We start from the raw sequence: 24,037 nt of genomic DNA on the forward strand, positions 1-24,037 counted from the left end.
TCGGTCACTGGGGTGTGTGTGTGTGTGTGTGTGTATGTGTGAGCGTCTGGGAGAGAAATAGCATGCGTGTAGCAAGGAAGGGAGGATTAGAATTAGGTTAAGGTAAGGGTTAAAGTTAGTTTAGGATTAGGTATGTAGTGGCGAGGCTTAAGTTTAGGATTAGCGGTTAGGTAATGAATGTAGACAATGGCAGGAAGGTCACGACAAGTATAGTCAGACTGTGTGTGCGTATTATTAATGAGAGAAAGTGAACAGAGGGGAGCTTCTGCATGTCTGAACATGTCTGACTGAGTGAGGTCATGCGAGGTATTACTTGTGGCAGTTATCCAGTGGTGAGAGAAGCTAGTTTGGGATCCGGGGGGAGCTGCTCAGTGGCCAACAGGTTGTGATTGGACAAAAAAAACTGTGATTTCAGTGCAATGGCATCCACACTGCGGTTTCTTTTAAACGCACCATGACAAAACACATAGTTTAAGCATGATTATGAAACGTAAAGCACTACAAAAACTGAAAATATAAGAGACTAAAAGCTAAAAATGATCAAAGGTGCCTCTCTTTTCTTGTCTTTCCCCATCAGTCCCTGCTTGCCTCAGCGGGAGTTGTTGTTCCCTTTGAGGTTGATGCTGACTACTAGACTTCACTTCCATTTTAAGTTTAAGTTTGGCAGCTTATTTTCGTCAGCGCATGTGTGTGAAGGAAGAAAAAAGGGAAAGAAAAAGAGCTATAGGGAAAGACAGGCGGAGATGGAGAGAGACAGGCAGGCGGGCTGACAGACAGGCCTTGAGTTGTACTGCGATACCAGAGCAGTTTGCTCTTTTAGCTGTTTACATCTCAGACTCCACATGCTCCAGATTTACGCGGCATCCCGAGCCGCCGCTCAGCATGGCCTCCAGCCCTGCATCATGGGAACATCAAAGCAGATTGGCACCGCATCCAGATGTTGAAATCAAGTCGGAACACGAGTGCGGCTCCGCTGAGCGCCCTGCTGCCTCTAAATGTGTCTGTGTAGAGGTGAGTGTGTGTGTGTAGGATGAGATAAATGCAAGAAAAGGGGGGTTAGAGAAGTGAAAAGTGGAAGTTTGCCGGTTCAAATCCCCGGACCGGCTGGGAAAAGCTGGTCCAGACACACACACACACACACACACACACAGACAAAGAGGCAGATACACACACACAAATAACTGCCAAGGGTTACGGCCTGGGCAGTCCACACAGCGGAGTAATTTGTTATTTTGTTAGTGTAAAGTTTGGCTGCTTGGCGGAGTCCTGGTTGGCTCCATTCATTAATGCTTAGGTCAGAGGATTAATGGCTTGGCTTTTAAAGTCCTTTATTCCCTCCGCTCTTCTGGTGCAGACATGCTCATTAATTTCTGCACTGCCCGGGTTTTGTGTGTGTGTGTGTGTGTGTGAGTGTGTTTGTATACAATTGACCCTCCACCTCCGCATGTCCCCGTCAGCACTACTAACAGCGCAACCTCAACTGACCCCGCACAAATAGGGGTTACAGTTAGCTAACGCTGTGTATGTGTGTGTGTTTGTGTATGTATGTGAACAGTTAAATCTACATGTCCCCGTCAGCACTATTTCACATTGACAACGCAACCTTAGCTAACCCCTCACAGATAGAGGACAAAGTTGTGTGCTGTGTACCTGTGTGTGTGTGTGTGTGTGTGTGTGCAAGTGTCTGGGAGCCACATGTCCGTGTCTACCCTATTTGCACCTATTGGTATTTGCAGGTAACCTTGACTAACACCCGATGTACAGGACACAGATCGCTAGCACTAGCATTCTCGTGTGTTCCAGTGTGTGCACGAGGTAGTATCAGCGTGTGTATGAGCGTGTGTTTAAGTGTGTGTGTCCCTGCAGGTGACAGACTCAACTTGTGAAGGAGGGTATTGATCCGCGCTGCTCCCTCGCTGTCCCAGTAGTTAACCCCAGTTTCACACAACAGCTTGTCGCGAGGGGGAAATCGATAGAAGCCGCCAAAGCCCGCTCCGCTCGGCCCGCCTGGCTGGGGACGTGGCCCTCAAAGCGTATGACAGGCCCGATCGGACAATTAATTAATGCTGAGAGGAGAGAGGAAACCACCAGAGTGTGTGTGTGTGTGTGAGGGAGAAAGACAGAGACAGATAAGAGAACGATTTGAGATCAAACTAGAGAGACTGTGCAATCCAAATATATCAATTCAGCAGTCTCAACCATAAAACCTCAAACCAGGTGTGCTGCAGAACCTGAAAGCCCTCTATATGGTCAGCCAGTTGTCCCAGCTGTCTGCTGACACTGGATTATGGCGGGTGACCACAATTGTCCTCTCGCTCTCACACACACACACACACACACACACACACACCAACACCTACATTTACGGCAACACACACACACATCTTTCTTGCTATAATTCTACTGTATCCAATGCATTCATTAGAAGGCAAATCAATAACCAGTTAAGAATGTGGGAATGAGTTCAAACCTTGCTGAACCTGCCACTCTGTTCGCACACACACACACACACACACACACACAAACTAATCTCCCCTCTGCTTCTGCATTTGATTTCACCACAGCCAAAGAGTGTTGTATTAATCAAGACACTCTTTGTCTTCACTGCACAGTATCGGTGTAGCTGTTCCTCACCAGTCTTCCTCCACCACAGCCCCTTCACACTGGGGATTAGATACAGTGCGTCTGACATTTTGGAGAGGACCAGAAGAGGAGCCGGGCAGAGGAGGCGACAGGAGCGCGAGGTTACGGCAGAACACAGGTGAGAGAAATACAAATGACATAAGGAGGAAAGACAAACAGAGGCAGAGGCCATGTTTACCCCAGAGGCGAGAGAGGAGAGGAGGGGAGAATGAGAGGGAGTGTCGGAGCACGCTGGTAGGAAAAGAAAAGAGAGAAAGTAAAGAATATAATAGAATACAGGAGAAGACGTGCAGGTGACGATGCCACGGGGGAGACAGAAAAACAGAGATTGTGTGTGTGTGTGTGTGCGAGGTCAATCGAGGACAAACCTAGCAAAGCACCGCGTATAAATGCTAACAGCTAAGCTAACCGCACCTATGGAGAAGTGTCGCCGGTTACCAGTCTCGCTTTGACAGAACTTTCTCCCGCTGAAGGTTACATGTCCCACAATGACAAGTGAAGAGGTAGGTAGCAAGTTGACTAGTTTAACAAGTTTACTCACTCGCTTCATCGATTCCACCATTATGTGAACATTTTCAGGAATGGGAGGGGGAGAGCGCCGCTTTTAAACAGCGAGGGAGGAGACAAGCTAGTTTTTAAAAAATGAAAAGCTACTGAAAGGAGCGGGAAAAGCTTCGTTCTGGAGCATAATTTGACAACAAGCTTTAGAAAAGAGGTGAAAACAACAACACAGCTGCTGCTGTGTGGATATTGGTTTATATCATTATGTCTCAATGGAATCTCCACATAGCACACGTTAGTTTCATGATTGGTTATAAGGTCTGATGTCGCTTATTGCAGGTTCAAGGGGTTAAGGGTTTGGGAAGGAATGTAGTCAGTGAAGGTCCTCACAAGTACAACAATACTCTCTCTTTGCTTGTCTCTATTCCTCTCCTTCATAATCCAATCCAATTTTTCTCCCTTTCTGTCACTGCAATGTTTCCATTGCTTGTCAAAGAGCTCTATTTGGGAAACTGAGAAAATGCTGAGGTTCAGGCACGCAGCAGACAAATCAGGGTCGGGGAGGCAATTTGCAGGAATTAGCCGTTTCGCCCGTTTCGCCCAGTCAACCGATGCTTTGTCGCATAGCTAGTTTGAAATATTTTCAAATTATTGGTGAGGGCAGCATCTAATAATATAACTTCCCAATAATGTAATAACTTGTCAAAATGTGATAAAGTGTCCCTCTAAATGAGTCCAAAATGTAATAAGGCCTGATATCGCTATAATTTCCTTGCTGATAATGTCATGTATTATTTCATTAACTGCAATTATTTAATAATGAGAGGGGGTCGCTTTTTTTTAAATTATTACAATATCAGTCTGACGATGTTATTACCTGGCAAGTTATTGCATTAACAGGTTTGATTTCATTTCAGAAGGACGTTTCATTACATTATCTGACTATTATTACATTATCAGCTGCTAAAAGGAGATTTAAACAGGACATTTTATAGTTTAAAAAAAAACTAGAGAGGAGAGAAGAGGAAAGAGGAGAGGAGAAGAGGGAAGTAGAGAAGAGAAGATGAGGAGAGGAGAAGAGGGAAGAAGAGAAGATGAGAGGAGAGAATAGGGAAGAAGAGAAGATGAGAGGAAAGGAGAGGAGGTGAGGCAAGGGGAGAGGAGGAGAGGGAAGTAGAGAAGAGAAGATGAGAGGAGAGGAGGAGAGGGAAGTAGAGAAGAGAAAATGAGAGGAGAGGAGAAGAGGGAAGTAGAGAAGAGAAGATGAGGAGAGGAGAAGAGGGAAGAAGAGAAGATGAGAGGAAAGGAGAGGAGGTGAGGTGAGAGGAAAGGAGAGGAGGTGAGGTGAGAGGAGAGGAGAGGGAAGTAGAGAAGAGAAGATGAGAGGAGAGGAGGAGAGGGAAGTAGAGAAGAGAAGATGAGAGGAGAGGGAAGTAGAGATGAGAAGATGAGGAGAGGAGGAGAGGGAAGTAGAGAAGAGAAGATGAGAGGAGAGGAGGAGAGGGGAGGCTGTCAAACAGAGGAGGACATCCTCCGTGCCCTTGTCTGTCTGACAGACGGCTGTCTGCTCTGTCTGTCTCCTGTCTGTCTGGGTCGGCCAGGTTAAAACACACTCTCACTCACAGCCATGGACGCTGACGCAATCACACATCCACACGCCTAGAGCAGGGGTTCTCAAAGAGGGGTCCGGGGACCACCGGGGAAGAGGGTTCAAGGAGGTCCCCGGCAAAATGAGGAACAGTTTCATTTCATTGTAACAGTTGATTGTCTGATTCACAGAAATCATTTGGGAGTTGTTCTAAATTTTGGAGAAATCTCCTGTGGGATTTGTTAAAACATAATTCCCACCATTACTTCTGTGTTTGCCGCATTGCAGAAATGATAGGGCCCTACTCTTGCAATCATAGCTTTCACTCTCGCCCCTATTATCTCACAGTGTAGAAAGTTCTACAATTCAATACTAAATCAACAACTAAAATCTTATGGGGTCCCTGGAAAAAAAAAATCTTTATCAAACAGGGCTCCGTTGACCCAATGTGTGTCTATTTGAGTCGAGACACATGAAAAAGTTCGAGAGCTGCCGGCCTACACGCATTCCACATGCACTCACACACACACACACACACACACACACACGCACACACACACACACACACACACACACACACACACACGGGTTACTTCTCATCTGAGATTCACTTGGCAAGGCTTGGCACAGATTTCCAGATTACCTTTGGAGAAACAGCATCTCAGATAGCATCTCTGTTATCCTTTAATACAAATTCTTTCAGAGGGGTGAGCGGTTAACTCAGAGTTAGTTTACTGGGCTCTCACTAGATTGGTTCGATCATATCGGGCTAAGGCTCTTTGCACGAGATAGGGCGCACACCGAGATTTGGCCCCATTCCCCTTTAACTCGCTCCGATTTCTATATCGCTTCGCCAAATATATGAGAAAACCCGCCTGCGCTGATTTGACAGGAGTACTGCTTTGATACGCTGGGGCTGAGCAGAGAAAAAATACTCCACGGCTTTCTTGGTGAAACAAACTGAATAGTTTAATACTGTGTTTTCGCCTGGAGGCCGTACACAGAGCCGGGTTTTAACAAACAACACTTTTGGCTGTCGTCCGCGAGTCGCTGTTCTGGCACGAGGGAAGGGGTTTGTTTACGGGATGAATAAAAGAATCGAACGGCGTTCCTCGAGGTCCGACTAATCCCGGCTTTACATAAATTTAAAAAAAAGCAGGGGATGCGCGGACAGGGAAGAAGAGTGCAAACATGCTCCAGCTACCGAGTCGACAAAAGGGTGAAGGAACAAAAAGAGGGTTGGCCCGCAGAAGTCGACCCGGGGAGGGAGCGGTGCGACGGTTTCACGGGACGACGTAGAAAAAAGACATTTGTACAGTACATACAGATATAAGAGGTTATATTTTCTGTCTAAAAATAGTCTTTGATTAATTAAGAACTGAGCAAAGGAGGCGTTCCCCTCTCCCAACGTACAGACAGTAACAGAGTTCCTCCCCGGATTTGGGTTCAGTCTTGCACAATGTGCTCATGTTTCAGTCTATACTCTGGCCTCCTGGTGTTCCTGGAGCTCGCCGGTCTCTCTCCAGTCCCGAACCCCCCCCCCCCCCCCCCCCCCAAAGTCTTGTTCCTGCCAGCATGACTGACAGCCATGCTTCCGATCCAGACAAATCAAAAGCGTGCTCCTGAATTAGCCGAAGGGCAATAAGGTATATGTACATATTTTTAACCAGAGGAGCGACTTCACCTGGTGGCTCGATTTCTGTCCCGCTGGCATCCTGACATCCCCATGATAAAGACCAGTGTGCACACAAGACATTTTGAATTTGAGTTTGTGAGAAAAAAACAGGTGTACTAGCACTTTAAATTATATGAAATACAGCAGAATTGTTACCATTCCTCCTTTAAACCACCGGCTGTAAAGACATCTCACCTCGCAGCAAGCAGTACTTTCAATGGGGAATTCTAACGATACCAAACAAGCCATTTCGGGGTAGCTGAAGGACAAATGGAGAAACGAGTCGCTGAAATTTGGAAAATGTAATAATGCCAGACTTAAAATTCAGTTATGTCAAGGTGCGCCTCTCAGTCATGGACATACACAGAAGTGCTGATGATAAGAATGCGTAGAGAAGAGAAAGTAACAGTGGTTGTCAGAACACAACAGCTCTCTCAATTAAATTCTTGGCTGTTTCACCGGGTGGGTGGGTCGGCAGTGTGTATGCGTGCGTGTGCAAGCGACGGTGTGTGTGAGAGATGAGTGGTTTGCGTGTGTGTGTGACAGAGTAGGCAAACAAAAAGAAACGGAGAGAGAAAGCGTTTTAGGAATAAGTAGGCGGGTAGTGAGTGTACGTGCAAACAACCTTCTCCTGAGACACTTTGAGTGTGTGTGTGTGTGTGTGTGTAAGAGTGGGAGGAGGTCCGTATTAGGGTTCAACAAATATGGGTTTTATATTACTGATATTTTTAGGCTGAAGTCCCCAATAGACGATATTTTGTGCCGATATTCGATATCGTTAAATTTGACAAATTCCATGCCAAAAAAATCCAAGTATTCAGTGTTTTCCCCCTGGAATTCTATGAATTCCTCTGAAACAGCATTTGGACCATCATGGGACACTAAAACTCTCCACTGAGACCCAGACTAAGGAGATTCTTTTAGGTAGGTGAGCAGCTCCTGTTGGGGGAAACTCTGGGATACATTACTGCCTTTAAATGAAGACTTCATTTACAAAAAAACCCACTATTGAACAATGAAATAAAATGTGCAAAGAAAGTCAAATTTCCTTACAGGTTTGACAGACAGTTTTTCTGTAGCTGTGGTCAGGGAGGAACATCCATCATAAAACACTGACTGGCCGATATCCTATATTTAATAAAAGGCCTGATATATCGGGAAACGGATATATCGGTCTAACCCTAGTACATGTATTTGTGCGCGTCCGACAGAGGTTAGTCCGCTATGTGGCTTTCCTACAGAGCAGTCTAAGTGAGTGGACAAAGACAGGTAAAGGCTACTGTGTCCTATCTCAGTGCTGGGATGCTTTAGGGGAGCAGGGGAAAAGTGTTACACCGCTATCTCGTCTCCCAGGCAGTCGGGGGTTCCCTGCCTGTTGAGAACATTGAGCAGCCTCAGCGTCTCCTCGTCCGTCCCCCAACCATAGATCTCCATCCCCTCCCCCCTGTCGTCCTCCCTATCCTCCTCCTCCTCCTCCTCATCGTCCTCCTCCCTGTCGTCGCTGTCGTCCGTGTTCGACTCGTACTCCGAGGCGATGCCCGACTCGCGGAACCTGGCGAAGTCCAGGCTGCCCAGAGATCTGAGGCGGCAGGGCGAGGACTTCGCCGCGCCCTCGGAGAGCCGTTGGCCTTTACCCCCGGGCCCGTCGCCTCTCAGCGGCGGGGGGGGCGTGGGGAGTCGAGGAGGAGGGAGAGGCCCCGGGGGGCCTGGGAGGAAACGGAAACACTCCAGTTTGAGGAGACACTGGTCCCTACCTAGGGGGCTTCCCAGAGCCCCGCTGGACGACGAGAAGGCGTTGCTGGTCCCGTCGCCGGCGCCCAGGGAGGGCAGGTTCAGGGTGGCCACCTCTGGTTTCGGGGTGGTGGGGTCACAGAGCACCGGGGGCACGGTGGACCGGAAGGTGATCTCCAGCAGGCTGTCCTGGGACCCCACTGGTGAGAGGAGAGAAGAAGATAAGAGAGATAAGAGTCCATCACACATACAAGGTCTACACTCAACAATACCCTGCTGTTGGAGCAACAAGCCTCATTTTTACAGAGTCAACACCGCTGGCAGGCGAGGATCATTCAGCAGTTAACCTCTATAGTGAGAGCGCTGTTACAACTTCTGTGGTGTGTCATCTTGGATTAGATGATTAGTAGTGTGCTGCAGATTGCTCTTCTTTGAAAAGTCAAATAAAATCAATCAGTCAATCACCTGCAACTCAATGTTTTTTTTTCTCTCTGATAAGCAAAATACAGATTTCAAAGTGTTTCATCATCAGTCTTGTGCAGTGAATGATGTTTGGCTTTACTCTGGTTGGGCACAAAGTGCAGACCTGGAGATCAAAAAGAAAGACAGAGAGAGAGAGACCACAAGTCCACACCTCTCCCCATCTTGCTATACAATGACTGGTTCACACTGGGAGCGAGTGAAATGCTGCTAAATGCTGAGAATACTGTGAAAGTGCTGTAAAAAAAAACAGGAGCCAGAGCGGCGAATGTCGCATTTCATTGTACCGTTAAAAAAAACAGAACATCTCTACTTGAGTCAGACTTGTATTATAAATGGCAGCTGACACTCTCCATGTTTTAGACAAGTTCTCATGACCCTGCGCTCACACCGAGCGAAATGAGGTGCATTGTGAAATGTTCAAAAATGCGGAGGCGGCAATGAGAAAATCATTTCCCCCCCCCCTCAATTTCTGAAACACTGACTGATGAGATAAAAGGGTTTTTTCTTTTTTTCGCGGGGACGACGGCAATTGCAGAGCGGGTTGAACCGCGACAGCGCCGAGAAGATAGCCTGTCTGAATGGCTGAGGTTGACTAAGAGGCTTAAAAAGGTGTGAAGCTGTGGCTGATGGGAGAGAGACGGAGAGGACATGGAGGGTCATGGGGGAGAGAGCGGCAACAGACAGTGTGTGGAGCATGATAAATAGGACGGGACAAAAGAATAGGAAGAATCTGAAGTGAAAATTAAGGCGGAGAGGAAGAAGTGATCAGAGGATGGAGGGAAAGTGTGTGTGTGTGTGTGTGATGATAAGATTAACTTGTGTTTATATCGTTGTGAATTGATCTTTCATTACATTTGTACTCTTTGTGTTTGGTAGTGTAGGATTATATATGGTATATAATATCTACGAGCCTCATTAGTATTGGTTTCAATGGATAGCTGTAATGTTACATAATCTAGAGGCTGTTGCAGAGTTTCATTTGTATTCGTTTCAAAGGATAATTGTGATGCAACAGTCTAAATCCTGGTTTCAGTGAAGCATTGTGGTATCACACAGTCTAAACTTCATTAGCAGCAAATTCAATTAAGAGTTTTAAAGGTTTTTAATGCTCCATAGCACAAAATGATGGTAATATATTTTTATGCGAGGGGTTGACAGGGTTGGTGATTAGTTATTAGCATGGTGATATATTACCTCTTCGCTACACATTTCTGCTGGATCTCTGCTCTAATTAGCTAGCTTACACCTCTCTATTGTAAAAACGTGACTATTATTTGTGACATTTACAGGCTCCCATAGCTCAAGGGGATGGGTTTATGTGAGCCTCCCGTCGGATCCACTCACTGGAGTTCGGTCCGGAGAACTTGGTCTCCAGCTCCTGGATCTGCTTGACCAGCAGGGAGATGTGCTGCAGCAGGTCCTTATTCTGCAGCAGCAGCTGGTGGACTCGAGCCTGGGCCTCCAGCCGCGCCGTGGCCTCCGCGCTCAGCTGGTCCTTCAGCAGGTGAACCTGGAGAGGGAAGGAGGGGGGTCGATAGAGAGATGGACAGACAGAGAGGGAGGGAGGGAGAGAGAGAAACAGATGCTCAGCAGTTAGACAGGTTGCCTGCCCTAAAGCTGTGGATATCAGCCTTTTTTACTAACTTGTTGCTCACACGCACGCACGCACGCACGCACGCACGCACGCACACACGCACACACACACACACACACTCCACCTTACTTGTAGCCCTAGGCCACAGCATGAGTTGACCTTTCAAACACACTTTGCTTGTCATTTGAAGCAAGTAGCATTCAGTCCTGATTTCACTATTTGACTAGTGAGAACAATGACTGGATTGCAATAGGTTACTCATTGTCCTCCAAGCTCTTGAGCTCTCTCCAATATGCGCGCATACACATATGCAAACATACACACATGCACACACACACACCACACACACACAAGGGATCAATGAACTGAGGAAACAGCGAAAAATAGATGAATTCAACAGCAGAAGAAATCCCTCATATATATATATATATATATATATGTATATATATATATGTATATCAAAGCTCCGCTGCTAGACCTTTGGAATTACTGTGGCTTCATATCCCTCCATTACATATAATATGAGGAGCACATCTCCAGTGGCTGCCCTGATCCTCATGTAACCTTAATGCCACGGTCTGCTGTGGTCTGCAAGATTAAAGCAGAGCACAGAGGCTCCATTTCCATTTAAGACTGAAAGGCTAAAACTTCTATTACATTTTGAATCATTTATATAAGACGGAAGGGAGGAAAGGGAGAGACCCCCTTCATCTCCGTTCACTCAGTGCAGATATCTCCACACACACACACACACACACACACACACACACACACAGCTGTTGTAGCAGCTTCCCGTTTTTACTTCAAAGTGCTCTCCAAATCAAATGCTAGTGGCCCCACCACCCACCCTATTCAGCCATCTCCCATCCAGAGTACATAATGGCCTTCAACATTTTCAAAGGAGAAATTCACAAGGTTTAAAATCACAAGAATTTCATCTGAATGGTTCAAAAGAAGCTCTGCATATTAAAGGACCCTATTCAATCATTATTCTCTGACAGGAGAAGTGGCGCGGGTCTCAATAGCTCGACAGAGCTCGACGCCTCTGGTTGGAAGATGGTCTGGCAGGACTTCAAATGTCAGCTCTCTAATAGGCAAAGGAGTGCTTATAGTAAGAGTGTGAGACATGCTTTTTGCAAATGGCACCAAACACATGGCACGGAATAGCGGAGATGGCAAAGAAGAGCGTCCTAATGCTGAATACTTGACATCCAGAAGCGCCTCTTGTACTTGACATTCAGGAGACGCAGGTTACTTTTCATTTGTCTATCTCGGAGACTGTTAATGTTTTCTTGTCGGTAAAGCACTTTGTACTTCTGTTTTGAAAAGTGCCATACCCAATTAATTTCTTAATCCATCCATTAAGTAATAGACTAGTGTGCCTTTGTGCGCTGACTTTTTAAAAGCAAACTGTGCACAGCGAGGCAGTCGGCGGAGGGGGGCTGACAAGTACGGCGGCGCGCGCACGATCATCAGAGCGCGGTGAATCACGGAGCCTCATGCGGAGCTTCTAGTCACTGAAACTCATAATAACTCCCCGGTCTCTCATTTCGGCTCGAGGTGGCACCGCAAAACTCGTTACCATGGTAGCATGGAGGCTGTTGGCTCTTGATGTCACTGATGACACGCATCAAAGAAAAAAAGAAGCGAAATGTGATTGCTGTTGGAACAATAATCCAAGGACGGTGCCTTGTTCCACAGAACTGTCACGCACTGCAGAATATCTCCATTTTAACAAGGCCTTTAGTCTGATATTCAGTCTCCATATCTTATTTTAATTAAAACAAATTGAACATTCAGGGGTGAGATAATTCCGCTTTGTTTCCAAGGCAAGGTTGCATACAAATGAAAATTCTGGAGACAAGCTGATTGTCTTTGGCAACAAGTGAAATAATCTCTACCCATTGGCAGATATTTTTCACTTGCTTTATGAAAAATTTGATCTTAAAACTCCACTAGATTAAGTGACCTGTTAAGATCAGGGATGCAGTGGAGGGTTAAACCCACCTGACCTCAGACCATTCTATTAGGATCTTGTCAGGAAAAGAGCATACATTAATTGTTTTTCATTGATTTTGGTGGTTGTTTGCCTTAGGATAATCACTGACTGGAGGTCAGAGGTTAGCCACCTTTTATTTACCACTTCATCACTGGTAAAAACAATTTTTTTTGCAAGGTGTATGTGCTTTAAACTTGTGACTTTTCCCCTTTTCGAACAAACTGAAAGTATGCGGTTCATCCATCACCTACCGTCTCTCTCTCTGCATCTCTGCGCCTCTTTCATCTCTTTCCTTTCACCCTTCCCTTTCTCGTTCTCTCACACTTTTTTCTATGCGTTTTCTAACCTCAGTCACTCCGGCACTCAGGCACTAATAAAGAGCCAGCGGGGCGTGGAGACGCAATATGGAGTCACAACTCACGGCCTTCATCCCAAGGCCTCTGTAGCTCCTGCTACTCACCTCCCGCTCGCTCACATCCACTCACCAGACAAGAGAGTCATCTGCTCCCATTATCCGTGCACTTAGCAACAAATAGAGGTGATTCCAGACGGCTCGTGGGCCAGGCCGCCGCCACAGACCTCATTTGTAAAGACTGACATGCCGACGGTGGCACCGGCGGTGTAATTTACGGCCGACGGGACCCGGGCGTGAGACGCGGAGGAAGGGAACTCGACTCCACACACATGCTGCGCCGCTGACAGCTGGAAAAAGCGCGCCGGTCACTCCCGCGCAGTTTATTCTCAGGCCTTGGGGAGGAAGTGTCACATTTGTCCCGAAGCAGTCAGACTCTCAGAGACATGGTAAATGTCTCACGGCGGCACGGCGGGCGGTAAACGGACACTGAATGATCGCATGGAGTAGCGGCGGTGGGCAAAGCATGAGAAGTTAGGCCGAAACCTTTTCTTTTTCTGCTTTTTCTGAGCTGTGCCCCGGCAGCGTTGTCTGCATATCTGATCAAAGAGAGCGCAGCGTCTCATTCTGGAGCTGCTACACAAGGTTAAATTTGAATTTACTCTGCAGGTGACCGGGTGTTTTTTTCTCGGGGTCGCATTATATCTGCGGAAACTGGGTCTGGTGCTACAGATAAGATATGAAAATGGAAATGAGAATGAAAAATTGATAAAAAGGAGATAAGCCCAAAATGATTGCGGTTGCAACTCCCTGTCTATTTCCAGCTGTCCTTGTCCACTCGTATGTCTTTTCTTCTGACTTTCTGTTGGTCATCCTACTTAAAGAGGAGCGCCGCTTAATTCACAAATAAATATGATGTCAGTTAGGGTTAAACAGATACAGCAGCTAACCAATATATCAGCCTGTTATTGCCCTTGTATTAAAAATCAGATCTGGTCCAGTCAATGTCCTCCACCTCTGATATGATGGATATGATGCAATTTGATTGATTACATATTTATTGGAGAATTGATCAGTACTACATTGGTTGCCTATGGGAAGCCCTTCACCTGAACTGATTATAATGCAATGTGATCAAATTCCAGACAAATATTGTGTTAGGACGATATCGGTCGAACCCTAAACCCCATTTATAAATATGATAATTAAATCGATATCCGGGACCACAAACAACTTTATAGAAAGCAGAGAACCAAGACAGGATGTATAACCTGGAGTTCCTCAGCTGACCATGAATGGGAGCCTGGGTTAGTGGACTTGCATAACGCTTGTGTGAGCTTTTACCCCAGAAAATCCCCCTTATATGCTGCAACAGTCACTCAATTCATTTTCTACGGAGGTGCACATCAATGCTGCAACACAGATTAGTGACGAGACATTAGTTCAGTGATAGGGCAACCGCTAATGCTGTAACAGAGAGGGAGAGTGGTTTTCTCTCTCTCTCTCTGGGGTTATCTTTCTCCGGGTGGTAACCCAATCCACCAATTTGCCGGGAAATAGTCACTCAGGGAAGGTTAAAAATAGGGCTATTGGTAGCAACAGGACAGAGTCAAATTCTACATTTTATTACATCTAATTACACTAACTGCAGGAAAGGGGAAAAATTCTTTGTCAAGGACACTACTTTTAGGCGGCCACAACCCACCAATTCAGCAACAACGTTAACATTCCCTTTCAACAGATACAAAAGAAGACCACTGAAATCTTCACTAACGGCAGAACCCGGTCGATGAGCCAATTAAAAGCGATACCGTTCGCTTCTCCCCGTGGTCCACTGATAGGAAAACGGTTGAGGAATGACTCAACTCATCGTCACCAAGGCTTTCCTGCCCTCTAGTCTCACTGTCGTAAAGACTGAAGGCACTTCAAGCAATTTAAAGACTCCTTAAACCGCTAATTAGGCAGCAGCATCTCTGCCTTTTTTATTGCTACCTTTTGTGCGAAGCCGTCCCCACAAGTCCAAGGGCATTCTCCTACTCCTAACTCCTGCTCTTACGACGGCTTGACATTTAGCGGCCCAATGTTCCTCGCATCTCAGAGAAGTGATAGCCACCATGGCGGAACAGACAAAGGACCTATCAACAGAAAATCCAAGGAAAAAGACATCACAGTACTGGACACACTGTTTGATTGACAGGTGATCTGCGGGATGAGCAGTGCAGAAACACCACAGCGATGAGCGCCAAGCACCAAAGATGGAGACAAAATGAAAAAAAAAAAAAAAAACAGAATTGCGCCAATTACCACTCTAATCTTGTAAGGACTCAGGACTTAAAATGCGCTAATAGTAGAACCCGGGAGATAATCCGGTTAAAGCAATGCCATTTGTTTTTTCAGCAGAAATTGAGAAACAGTGACTCAACAAGCCCGCCATTACCCAGAGTTCCTGGCTCTCCCGTCGGTGGTGTGAGGGGATTAGGACTGCCGGTTGCTGAGGATGTACTTTTCACACAGGATTACCATCATCGCATCGTCTGCCCACGCCGGGTCGCTTTGATGTGGCTAAAAAGTGTTTGAAACCCCTCCAACGTTGGCTCGCCTCTGATTCCTTCTCATTTTTGGAGGGAAGAGGCGAGGGGAAGATGATAAGGGAAACCGTATGGAAGGCACTTCCGCCCGTAATGTGTGTGTGTGTGTGAGAGGGAGAGAGCGCTTGAATGAGTGAGTGAGAGTGAGTGAGAAAAGTCCGAGGGAAAGTGTAGGCGAAAGTATGGAAAAGGAAAAAGGAAAGACGGAGAGATAGAAGGTAGAAAGGCAAGAAAGAAGGAAGGAAGAAAGCAAGGTAGGAGGGAAGAAAGGGAAGGGGGAAAGGTAGGAGGTAGCGAAGGAAGGGAGGAAATAAGAACGGTTGGAAGGAACAGAAGGAAGGAAAAAAGGAAAGAAAGGAAGGAATGCAAGCGGGAGGGAAGGGGGAAAGGAAGGCCTGAAGGAGGGATAAAGAAGCCAGAAAGTGTGTAAAAGACGAGTGAGAATGTGATAGAGATGGAAGGAGGGAAGGAAGGAAGGAAGACAGTAGTTATAAAGGAAAGAAAGAAGGAAGTAAGGAAGCAAGGTATGAGGTAGTGAAAGAAGGAATGTAGGAGGGAGGGAAGGGGGAAAGGAAGGATTGAAGGAAGGATAAGGAAGCAAGAAAATACATAAGAGACGAGTGAAAACGTGAGAGAGGAGGGAGGGGAGAGAGGGAGGGGAGAAAGGAAGGAAGCAAGGATGAAAGACAGGTAGGTCTTTCATCCTTGCAGGAAGGTAAGTAGGAAAGGAGAAGAAAGGCGGACAGAAGTTAGAAGGGAAAAAAAAGGGGAGGATGGAAGGAAAGTAGGACGGAAAGAAGAAATGAAAGAAAGGAGGGAGGGAAGGTAGAAAGGAGGGACTGAAGGACGGCTGATGAAGCAAGAAAGTGTGAGCGAGAGAGCGAGACAGAGAGACACAGAGAGAGACAGAGAGACAGAGAGAGAGACAGAGAGAGAGAGACAGAGAGAGAGCAGAGAGAGCGGTCAGATCTCATTAAGCGGTGACAGAGCAGCATGTGCAGACTGAGCTGGTCTTCACACAGATAGTCGATACAGTCCCACTCCTCTGACTTCATTAAAGATCCCACTTGCTCTCCTCTAAATGAGCTATGATTAGCACTGGCCAGCTCGCCAATTCACTTCCATTCACTGTGACCTGTGCTCCGTCTTCACAGCGGGGGTTCAACATTACGTCTTTTTTCTGTCACAGCTGTACTTGCCCCGAATGTATTTTCCGTGGCAAAAAATGAAAGACACTTTGAAATTATGAAATGACACTGTAATGACATGAATGAGGGAGCTGTGTATTAGGTTTGAAGGTGTGATGTGATGTAGAGAAATGAAATGATAAGAGTCGCTCTTGTTACCGATGTGTGTTGCAGATTTTAACTAATGATTATTGTCATTATCGATTAATCTATCAATCATTTTTTGGGATTAATTGATTAATCATCTAATGTCAAAAATAATGACAAATGCCCAAGTTACTTACTTAGTCTGACCAGCAGCCAAAAAAACCCAAAGTATGAATTTATAAAAGCAAGCAAATCTTAACTAAAGCAATTAATACAATAGATTATCAAAATTATAATCCAATAATTTTCTCTCAATTGACTAATTGATTTTTTGTGATCAACATTTTTTATTGTTTTTCACAAGATGAATTGATTAATCGTTTCAGCATTACATTTATTATTATTATTTATTGTCTTGCATGAGAGTGACGTCGCTTTGTTAGCACTGCAGCTGAAATCATCAAACAAAGATTTGTAGTTATGCCTTATTTAGTGAATTAATTGAACAGGAGATATGAGGAAAAAATTGGTTTAATTGGATGTCTGGATCCCTATGTGACTGATAAAGCTAGTCTCAAGTCAAGACGGGTCAGCATGTTGTATGTATGTAATGCATGTATATTAATACATACATACATATTTGGCTTGTGTCCTTGTTTTGTCCTAGGTGTGCGTTGTATTTTCATGGGGGAAATATGCTTAGTAAATGACAAGTAGACTAATGTGCAGCCTGTATTTTGTCTAATAACATACACACACTACACACACAAGTACATATGCACAGACACACACACACATTATGCTGGTGTGTCAGCAAGTAATCCCTCTCTTCCTCTGTGCATTCATTCATGAAGTGCATTATCTGGGTTGAACTAATCAGCTTATTACGTTCTGCTGTTTGACCTTCAGTGGCGGAGTTAGCTCTCCTCCCTTATTAAGGCTGGTTAGAAGTAGCCCCAGGCAAAGTTTACTCTACCTGTGTGTGTGTGTGTGAGTGAGAGAGTGAGAGTATTAATGTGCAAGAGAACCAAAACTCTATAAGCCGTTGTGAGACTCTCTGATGAGTCACACTCTAAGTAACACACCCCTCTTTCTCTCTCTGTCCGCAAAAATACTTGTTGCTTTTATTTAACGAGAGGCAATCCCCCCCGAGAGTCACCCTAACACACTGATAAACACATTTGTGTGTGTGTGTCTGTGTGTGTGAGCGAGTAATGATCAGCTGCGACAGCCCCATGGGATTCTTTGATTCTGCACATCAAAGGGCATGAAGAAGGGTCCGTATGTCAAATTGCTTGTGTGAAATACTTGAATGTGTGTGTTTGTGTGTGTGGACAAACACTTGCTGGCATTTAATTTCATAATCCCCTGGGAGACACCCTTACCCAGCGGAGAAAAACAGAGAAATGTGCCTGTGTGTGTGTGTGTGTGTGTGTGTGTGTGTGGCGGTTCAGTCCACACTGCACCCACCAATTCAAATGACTTCAATTTCAGTTCCATTCAAATTTGCTTTGATTTGATTTAGGAAATAGAAAACACATGGTAATATAAATAGATGAAAACTAAAACCAAGACATTTCATAAAACATGGCTGAAAATAAAATGACCTTACAGTCCATGCAAGCTAATTGAGATGCTGCAGGGAAGCTAAATGTTAGAGTTGCCCCGGGGGGGTTTTGACCACTGGGAAAACCTAGCTAATGGCAAAAAGAGCCAAGGTCAGATAGAAGCACCTCAGGGTGGCACCCGATATTTGAAATGTTCCACATTGGGTGAAATATTCCTTTCATGTGCCAAAGCAGTTTTTATTCTTTCTAACATCTAGCGGAAGGTGGCTGTCGGTGGCCAGTGACCTTCGGCTTCATTAAGGAATAATTAATGGCGTTTATGTCTGGGCACACTCAATCTGAATGAGTGAACAGACAGATCAGGTGTTCAGGTCAGAGAAGGGGATGCTAAGCTCATTGTGAACAGGCGCTGAGGGTGGCAGCTAAATCAGGACCCTGTCTCCGGGAGCGATGAAACATCACGGTTTAACCACCTGGCATACTTCGAGGTCAGGTGTGTGCGTGTGTGTGAGAGAGAGAGAGAGAGAGAGAGAGAGAGAGAATGAGAAAGAGTGAGAGAGAGAGAGTGGTCATTGTGAAATTGCTGTTTCTGGTCTCGAGGCCTTTTGCAAACAGGCTGACAAACTGCAAACGTTTTTGTGTGTGCGTTGATCCAGCACATGAGAAAGCCTGAGAAGAAGACAGCCTGAGATTTTGGCCTACAGTAAGTAACTACAGTCACTAGCCACTTCTCATGATGTTGGGTCCTGCTGTGCTACAGAGCTGTATCGTGTTGGGTACACTTGTTTCAGCGTGCTGGTACCCTCCTGGACATGTGACGGGTGGGTAAGGGCGGATCAGACTACCGTGATCACGTGCATAAACAGGCAGCGGTGGCAAAATAAACTCAACTCTAAACAGACAGACGAGCATCACTGCTGCTGAATTGACCTTATTTCCATGGCAGCCATTTTGAACTTATATCACACTTGCTCTACATGGAACATGTATATAAAATTAGTGTTACGTCAATACATAAGACAACAAACAAAACATCAAATAAGCTAACAATCTCAGGGATAACTACAACCACTGCTTCAATTTAGCAGGGAAGAGCTAGCTTACTAGCTAGTTAGCTACTAGCTAGCTGCCTAGGCTAGACTCATTTCATAATTTCACTCCAATATTTTTTCACATTCTGCATAAGTGAAATAAATCTGGTTTTGTGGCAACAAGATGTTCCTTTCAACAAGATATTGAAGATGAGTAGCAGGCCTTAAATACACAAAATCTATCTGCAGTTTGACACGTTCATACTCTAGCTAGCAGTATGTGAGTCGACGGAATACGGAAAACTAACGTAGTGCAAGTGGAGCCGGCTTTCAACAGGACACAGTGACATTACTTTAATTTTTTGGTTAATTTTATGAAAAGTGGAAATCAGTGAGGGGTGTTTGATGAATATTCCACCACATTATTAATCTTACATTATTGCTTTTTATATAAATGATAGTCTACTGGTTGTTTACAGTCACAGCAGGCTTTAATTGGTTTCAGTTGGACCTTTTTCATCTGGGGTGGGTAGAACAACATCAACCTATTAGTGGCTATGGTGGTGCAGTACATCACTGACCGACTGGGAGCCCTTAAACAAGAGAATCCACTGTCATGGGAAACATTAGGTATTTAAGGGAAGCATTAGGTATTTAAGGGAAACATTAGGTATTTACAGCCATAATAGACTGCCAACACGTTTAGTCAGTGTGAATGAACAAAATAGCCTTCAGCAGGGATAGGAATTAGAAAATGGGACAATTATTGTGGATGACATATGGCTCCGATTTACTAAAGCCTTTCAGGGGTGTGACTTTTAGCATGTGTAAAACCACTGACATAACCCCTGATTGGTCAAGCAGATTGTCTTGCACCTATCACAAGTCTTAATGCTGACTTTGAACACTGTAAAGGTTTTTGAAGACAAAATAAAGTTGGTCCTAACAAGTGATGTAGTGGAGGGTAAACTCATGGAAACTCTGTTTACCAACATTTTAATTTGCAGAAAAGAGTTTACCCACCTTTTTTAGGCTGAAATAAATCATTATGATGTAAATTCACAGCATACATCATAGTGGGCAACATCAAGCTGGTGTTAATTAAATGAGGATAAGGAAAATATGACTGACTTTTGTTTATACTGGTGGTTATTTGGTATATGATGGAGGTCATAGTTTGTCGCCCTTTTAATTAATTCCCCCCCACATCACTGGTGATAACTTTTGATGATATTGCCCACTGATGTTGCCTCCAACTGTTGCCACAATGGCCCTCAGGGAAGCTTTGTCTGCTGAGTGCCATGTATGAATGAGGCCATGCGTAATGCTGCATTGTTCTAGTGACTTCAAAATAGACTGTAATTGTGTAGATAGAGAACAGCCAATGAAACAGTTCCCAAGACAACAAAACCCTCAAGGTTAAAGCACCACTTATTGTTACCAGCACTGTGTGTGTTGGATTTGAATTGCACTCATGTAATATGAATTGCAATCTCACTAAAAACACAGTTATGATTTGCTACATAACTGCGTTTGTGTGTGTGTGTGTGTGTGTGTGTGTGTGTGGTGTGTGTTAGAGACCTACCTGTGCCACGGCCACTTGCGTCTGCTGCTGTTGCTGCTGGAGCTGCTGCTGGAGCAGCTGGATCTGGTGGTGGACGGACAGGGGAGTGCCCGGCGTCAGCGTGCCCGACGCAGGGAGCAGCATCCTGGGGCTGGACATCAGCAGAGAGGCCTCCTCTGGAGCCTGACACCAGGGAGAGAGATCAAGTCAATATTCGGGGTTCAGGACACTACAGGTCTTCATTTTAAAATGTGTCATTTTCCTGTGCGAGTCGCACCACGGTCACAACTCTGTTCCGAGCTGAATGCAAAACAGAAGGGCAAAATAAGACCCCGCATTAAATCAAAAACTTAAAGGATACTTTTACATCGTGGGAAACCAAGGCTGAACCAATCGATAGAGGGTGTAACCCAAGATTTGACTTTCTTCCAGATTTGTCTTTTTTCCATTGCTCTCCTGCTGCCCCTTTCTCCTCCCATTTATCTCTCTTTTTTCCTTGCTCCCTCTCTTTCTCTCTAACTCTCCAAAAGCATTGACATCAGGTCACAGCTGAAGAATAGCAGCCACAGAATAAAAGAGCAACAGGAATAAGAGTACACCACCGACCGCTGTCAAAAACCTGGGCAAGTGGATTGCTTCTCTTTGGAGTTCTGTGCGCATGCATGCGAGTGTGTGTGCGTGTTTGTGTGTGTGAAGGACAGATAATTGTGTTTTGGAAGATGGAGAGAGAGAGACAGTACACAATGGAGTGGTAACAAAAACGTAAGAGAGCAATCAAGAGAATAACAGACTGAGAGACAGTAAGAAGCAGAGAGAGTGAAATGCTGATGGCTTCATTATCATGACAATTCACGAAAACTTGCCACAGTGCATGACGCAACAGACTGGAGGTGATTCACTGTTGACTAACGAGTTGGCCTACAAATAAATACAAGTAAAGCTACCGATAGCCTGGATTTTCTCCCAATATTCACCATCTCTAATTAGAATATTTTAATGGCCAAGAAATTAAAAACATTACAAGTATTCAGTGTTTCCTCTAGAACAGCATTTAGACCATCATGGGACACTAAAACCCTCCACTATAAGGGTTAGCAGCTTTTTAATGCAGGGTGACCCATCCCACCTATTTAATTTAATTTCTGAGAATCATTACCCATACACAATTAAACTAGATGGGCACTCGGAGAGCGCAGTCCTCCGCCAAGGTTCGTGCTATTATTGCTTGTTCGTGAGTCAGATCCCAATCCGCTCCAAAATTTAATGGGTTCTTCCTTGGCCCATGCTACACCCTTCCATGAAGTTTCATGAAAATCGGGCCAGTAGTTTTTCCGTAATCCTGCTAACAGACAAACAAACAAACGGCACCGAAAACATAACTTCCTTGGTGGAGGTAATCAAATGTACGTATGTAACAGAATGTTGAATCTGAAATGTGGAATTGCAGGTTAGAGATGCACAGAGTGTGTAATGAGCATTGCTGAGAATGCAGCGATGAGGCTGCAATGCTCCGCTCCAATAATGATAAGCTATGGGACTTAATCCTTGTTCATCTTATGCTATCATGGCAATGCATCCTAATTGCTCCAAGGCTTTAGCACTCATCAGCTACACTGTGACTTCTCCACCGTCCAACTAGTTAAATAGAGATTTTCCATTGTTGAGTGCTGCAGCCACACTGCTCCTTCTATGGCTACGGTACAACATCAACACCCTTTGGATTTCCACTGTAATACCGACCAGATGCGGTCCTGTTGACGACATCCCAGCCGGCACCCTTTGAGAGCGGGCCAGCACCAAATATAATTGGGGGCCTTACCGGCACCAACCTGTTCCAAAGTGGGCAATCCTGTCTCTTTTCCTAGTATTTTGTTTTTCTTACGTGATTGTTCTGTGGCTACAGGAATACACACTGCATGACTGAACAGACTGTCAACAGACTGGACATCTGTTGGGTGCTGGGGTTCACACACACTTGACGACCAATTGGGTTTGGGGAACACTCATTTGGCGACCATTTGGATTTGGGGATCACACACATTTGACAACCAAATGCCAAACCACACCAAAATCTCGCAAAAAACAGCAAACTCTCGCACTACAACAAACAATCAAAACAAACCTGGAGGTGAAACAACTTGATGCTGTGTATCCTGCCTTTTCTCATTAGCTAGTGCCAGTCTCCATTCAGATTTTAGTGGTGGACCAGCTCACACTACTACAGCAAGGATGTAGAGACTTCAAGAGTCCTGATTTGAGTTGTAAAAACGAAGTGCTGAACCACCACACACTATACAATCATGTGAACACCCCAAACTGGCTTGCTCAAATGTTGAAAATTAGTTACAATGGTCAAATTGTGGCTATAATCAACCTAAAAGTTGTGTAGTGTGGCCCCATCTTTGCTTTCTTGAGATTTGGTTGCTTGTAATTTCTTGGTGAAGAATTGAAGCTCATTCAAACTGTTGCACTCATTGTAAGCTGCAGACAACAGACACAATCCCTCTTTAGACAATGGTGCACCCAAGCACCCATTCACTTGCACAGACAGCCAAGGTGATGGCACGACAATGATGGATGGGTCGCATTTGTTTTAAGCAGAAAGCTGCTTATTCATTCCACAGAGACAGTGCATGTGGTAACCATCTTTTACACCTGTGTGCTTATATACTGACCTGTCCTCTACCATGCTTTGGGCTGATTACCATTCTACAATGTCACTGTTGTTCACGGCAAGTGATGTGTGTGTGTGTGTGTCAACTTTCTTGAGAGGTGTTAAGGAAACCATGCCAAAACTCTCCACCATCTGTCTCTCCTTAGTGCCTTCTGGTTACACACACACACACACACACACACACACACACAATGGGAGGGGTATATGAGTGATGGCCTGTCTGAGCTGAACCTTTTGGGTTAATGAGAGGAAATGATCACAGAGTTGACAGGTTGTTTGGTGCCATCTCATAATGAATGGCAAGGCAGAAGTCACTAGTAACTGTCTCTGTGTGTGTGTGTGTGTGTGAGAGAGAGAGAGAGAGTGAGAGTGAGTGTGAGTGTGAGAGAGAGAGAGAGAGAGAGAGAGAGAGCACAAGAGAAAAGAAGGGAGAACATAACTTAAATCAAATTCATTTGTTGCAGACTCATGAGAAAAGTGCGGTATCACACACGTAAAAACCAGGCCCTGCTCTCCGGTGAAGTGCCTCTTTACAACAAACACATCCTTCCCCTTTCCATTGAACCTGCCGGTGCAGCGGTCACATGAAAGGACTACTTAGGCTGTCAGCCCACTGAGCGAAGGGTGTTACAACAGGACAGCTGCTGCAGTAGCTCTGACACAGCGAGCGTTGTCAGGCAAACACTGCAGGTTCAATCACTGGGGAGAGTGAATAAGATGAATCTCCACTTGAGGTAACAGAGAGGAGAATGATGACATGTTTGGCTCTCAA

The 24,037-nt window shown here is 45.2% G+C and overlaps 1 protein-coding gene across 1 annotated transcript in view; it reads right to left on the reverse strand.

Moving 5' to 3' along the window:
* Window positions 1-7,736: 7,736 nt before the first annotated feature.
* nos1apa (nitric oxide synthase 1 (neuronal) adaptor protein a) overlaps window positions 7,737-24,037 on the reverse strand; it is a 156,633-nt gene continuing 140,332 nt past the window's right edge. The window contains exons 8-10 of the mRNA XM_078285628.1: window positions 20,613-20,774; window positions 9,966-10,131; window positions 7,737-8,338 (exon numbers count right to left, since the gene is read on the reverse strand). Of these exons, the coding sequence (XP_078141754.1) occupies window positions 7,737-8,338; window positions 9,966-10,131; window positions 20,613-20,774 (930 nt within the window). The remainder of the gene's footprint in view (window positions 8,339-9,965; window positions 10,132-20,612; window positions 20,775-24,037) is intronic.

Source organism: Centroberyx gerrardi, chromosome 9 (genome assembly GCF_048128805.1).
Source record: "Centroberyx gerrardi isolate f3 chromosome 9, fCenGer3.hap1.cur.20231027, whole genome shotgun sequence".
NCBI classification, from domain to species: domain Eukaryota; kingdom Metazoa; phylum Chordata; class Actinopteri; order Beryciformes; family Berycidae; genus Centroberyx; species Centroberyx gerrardi.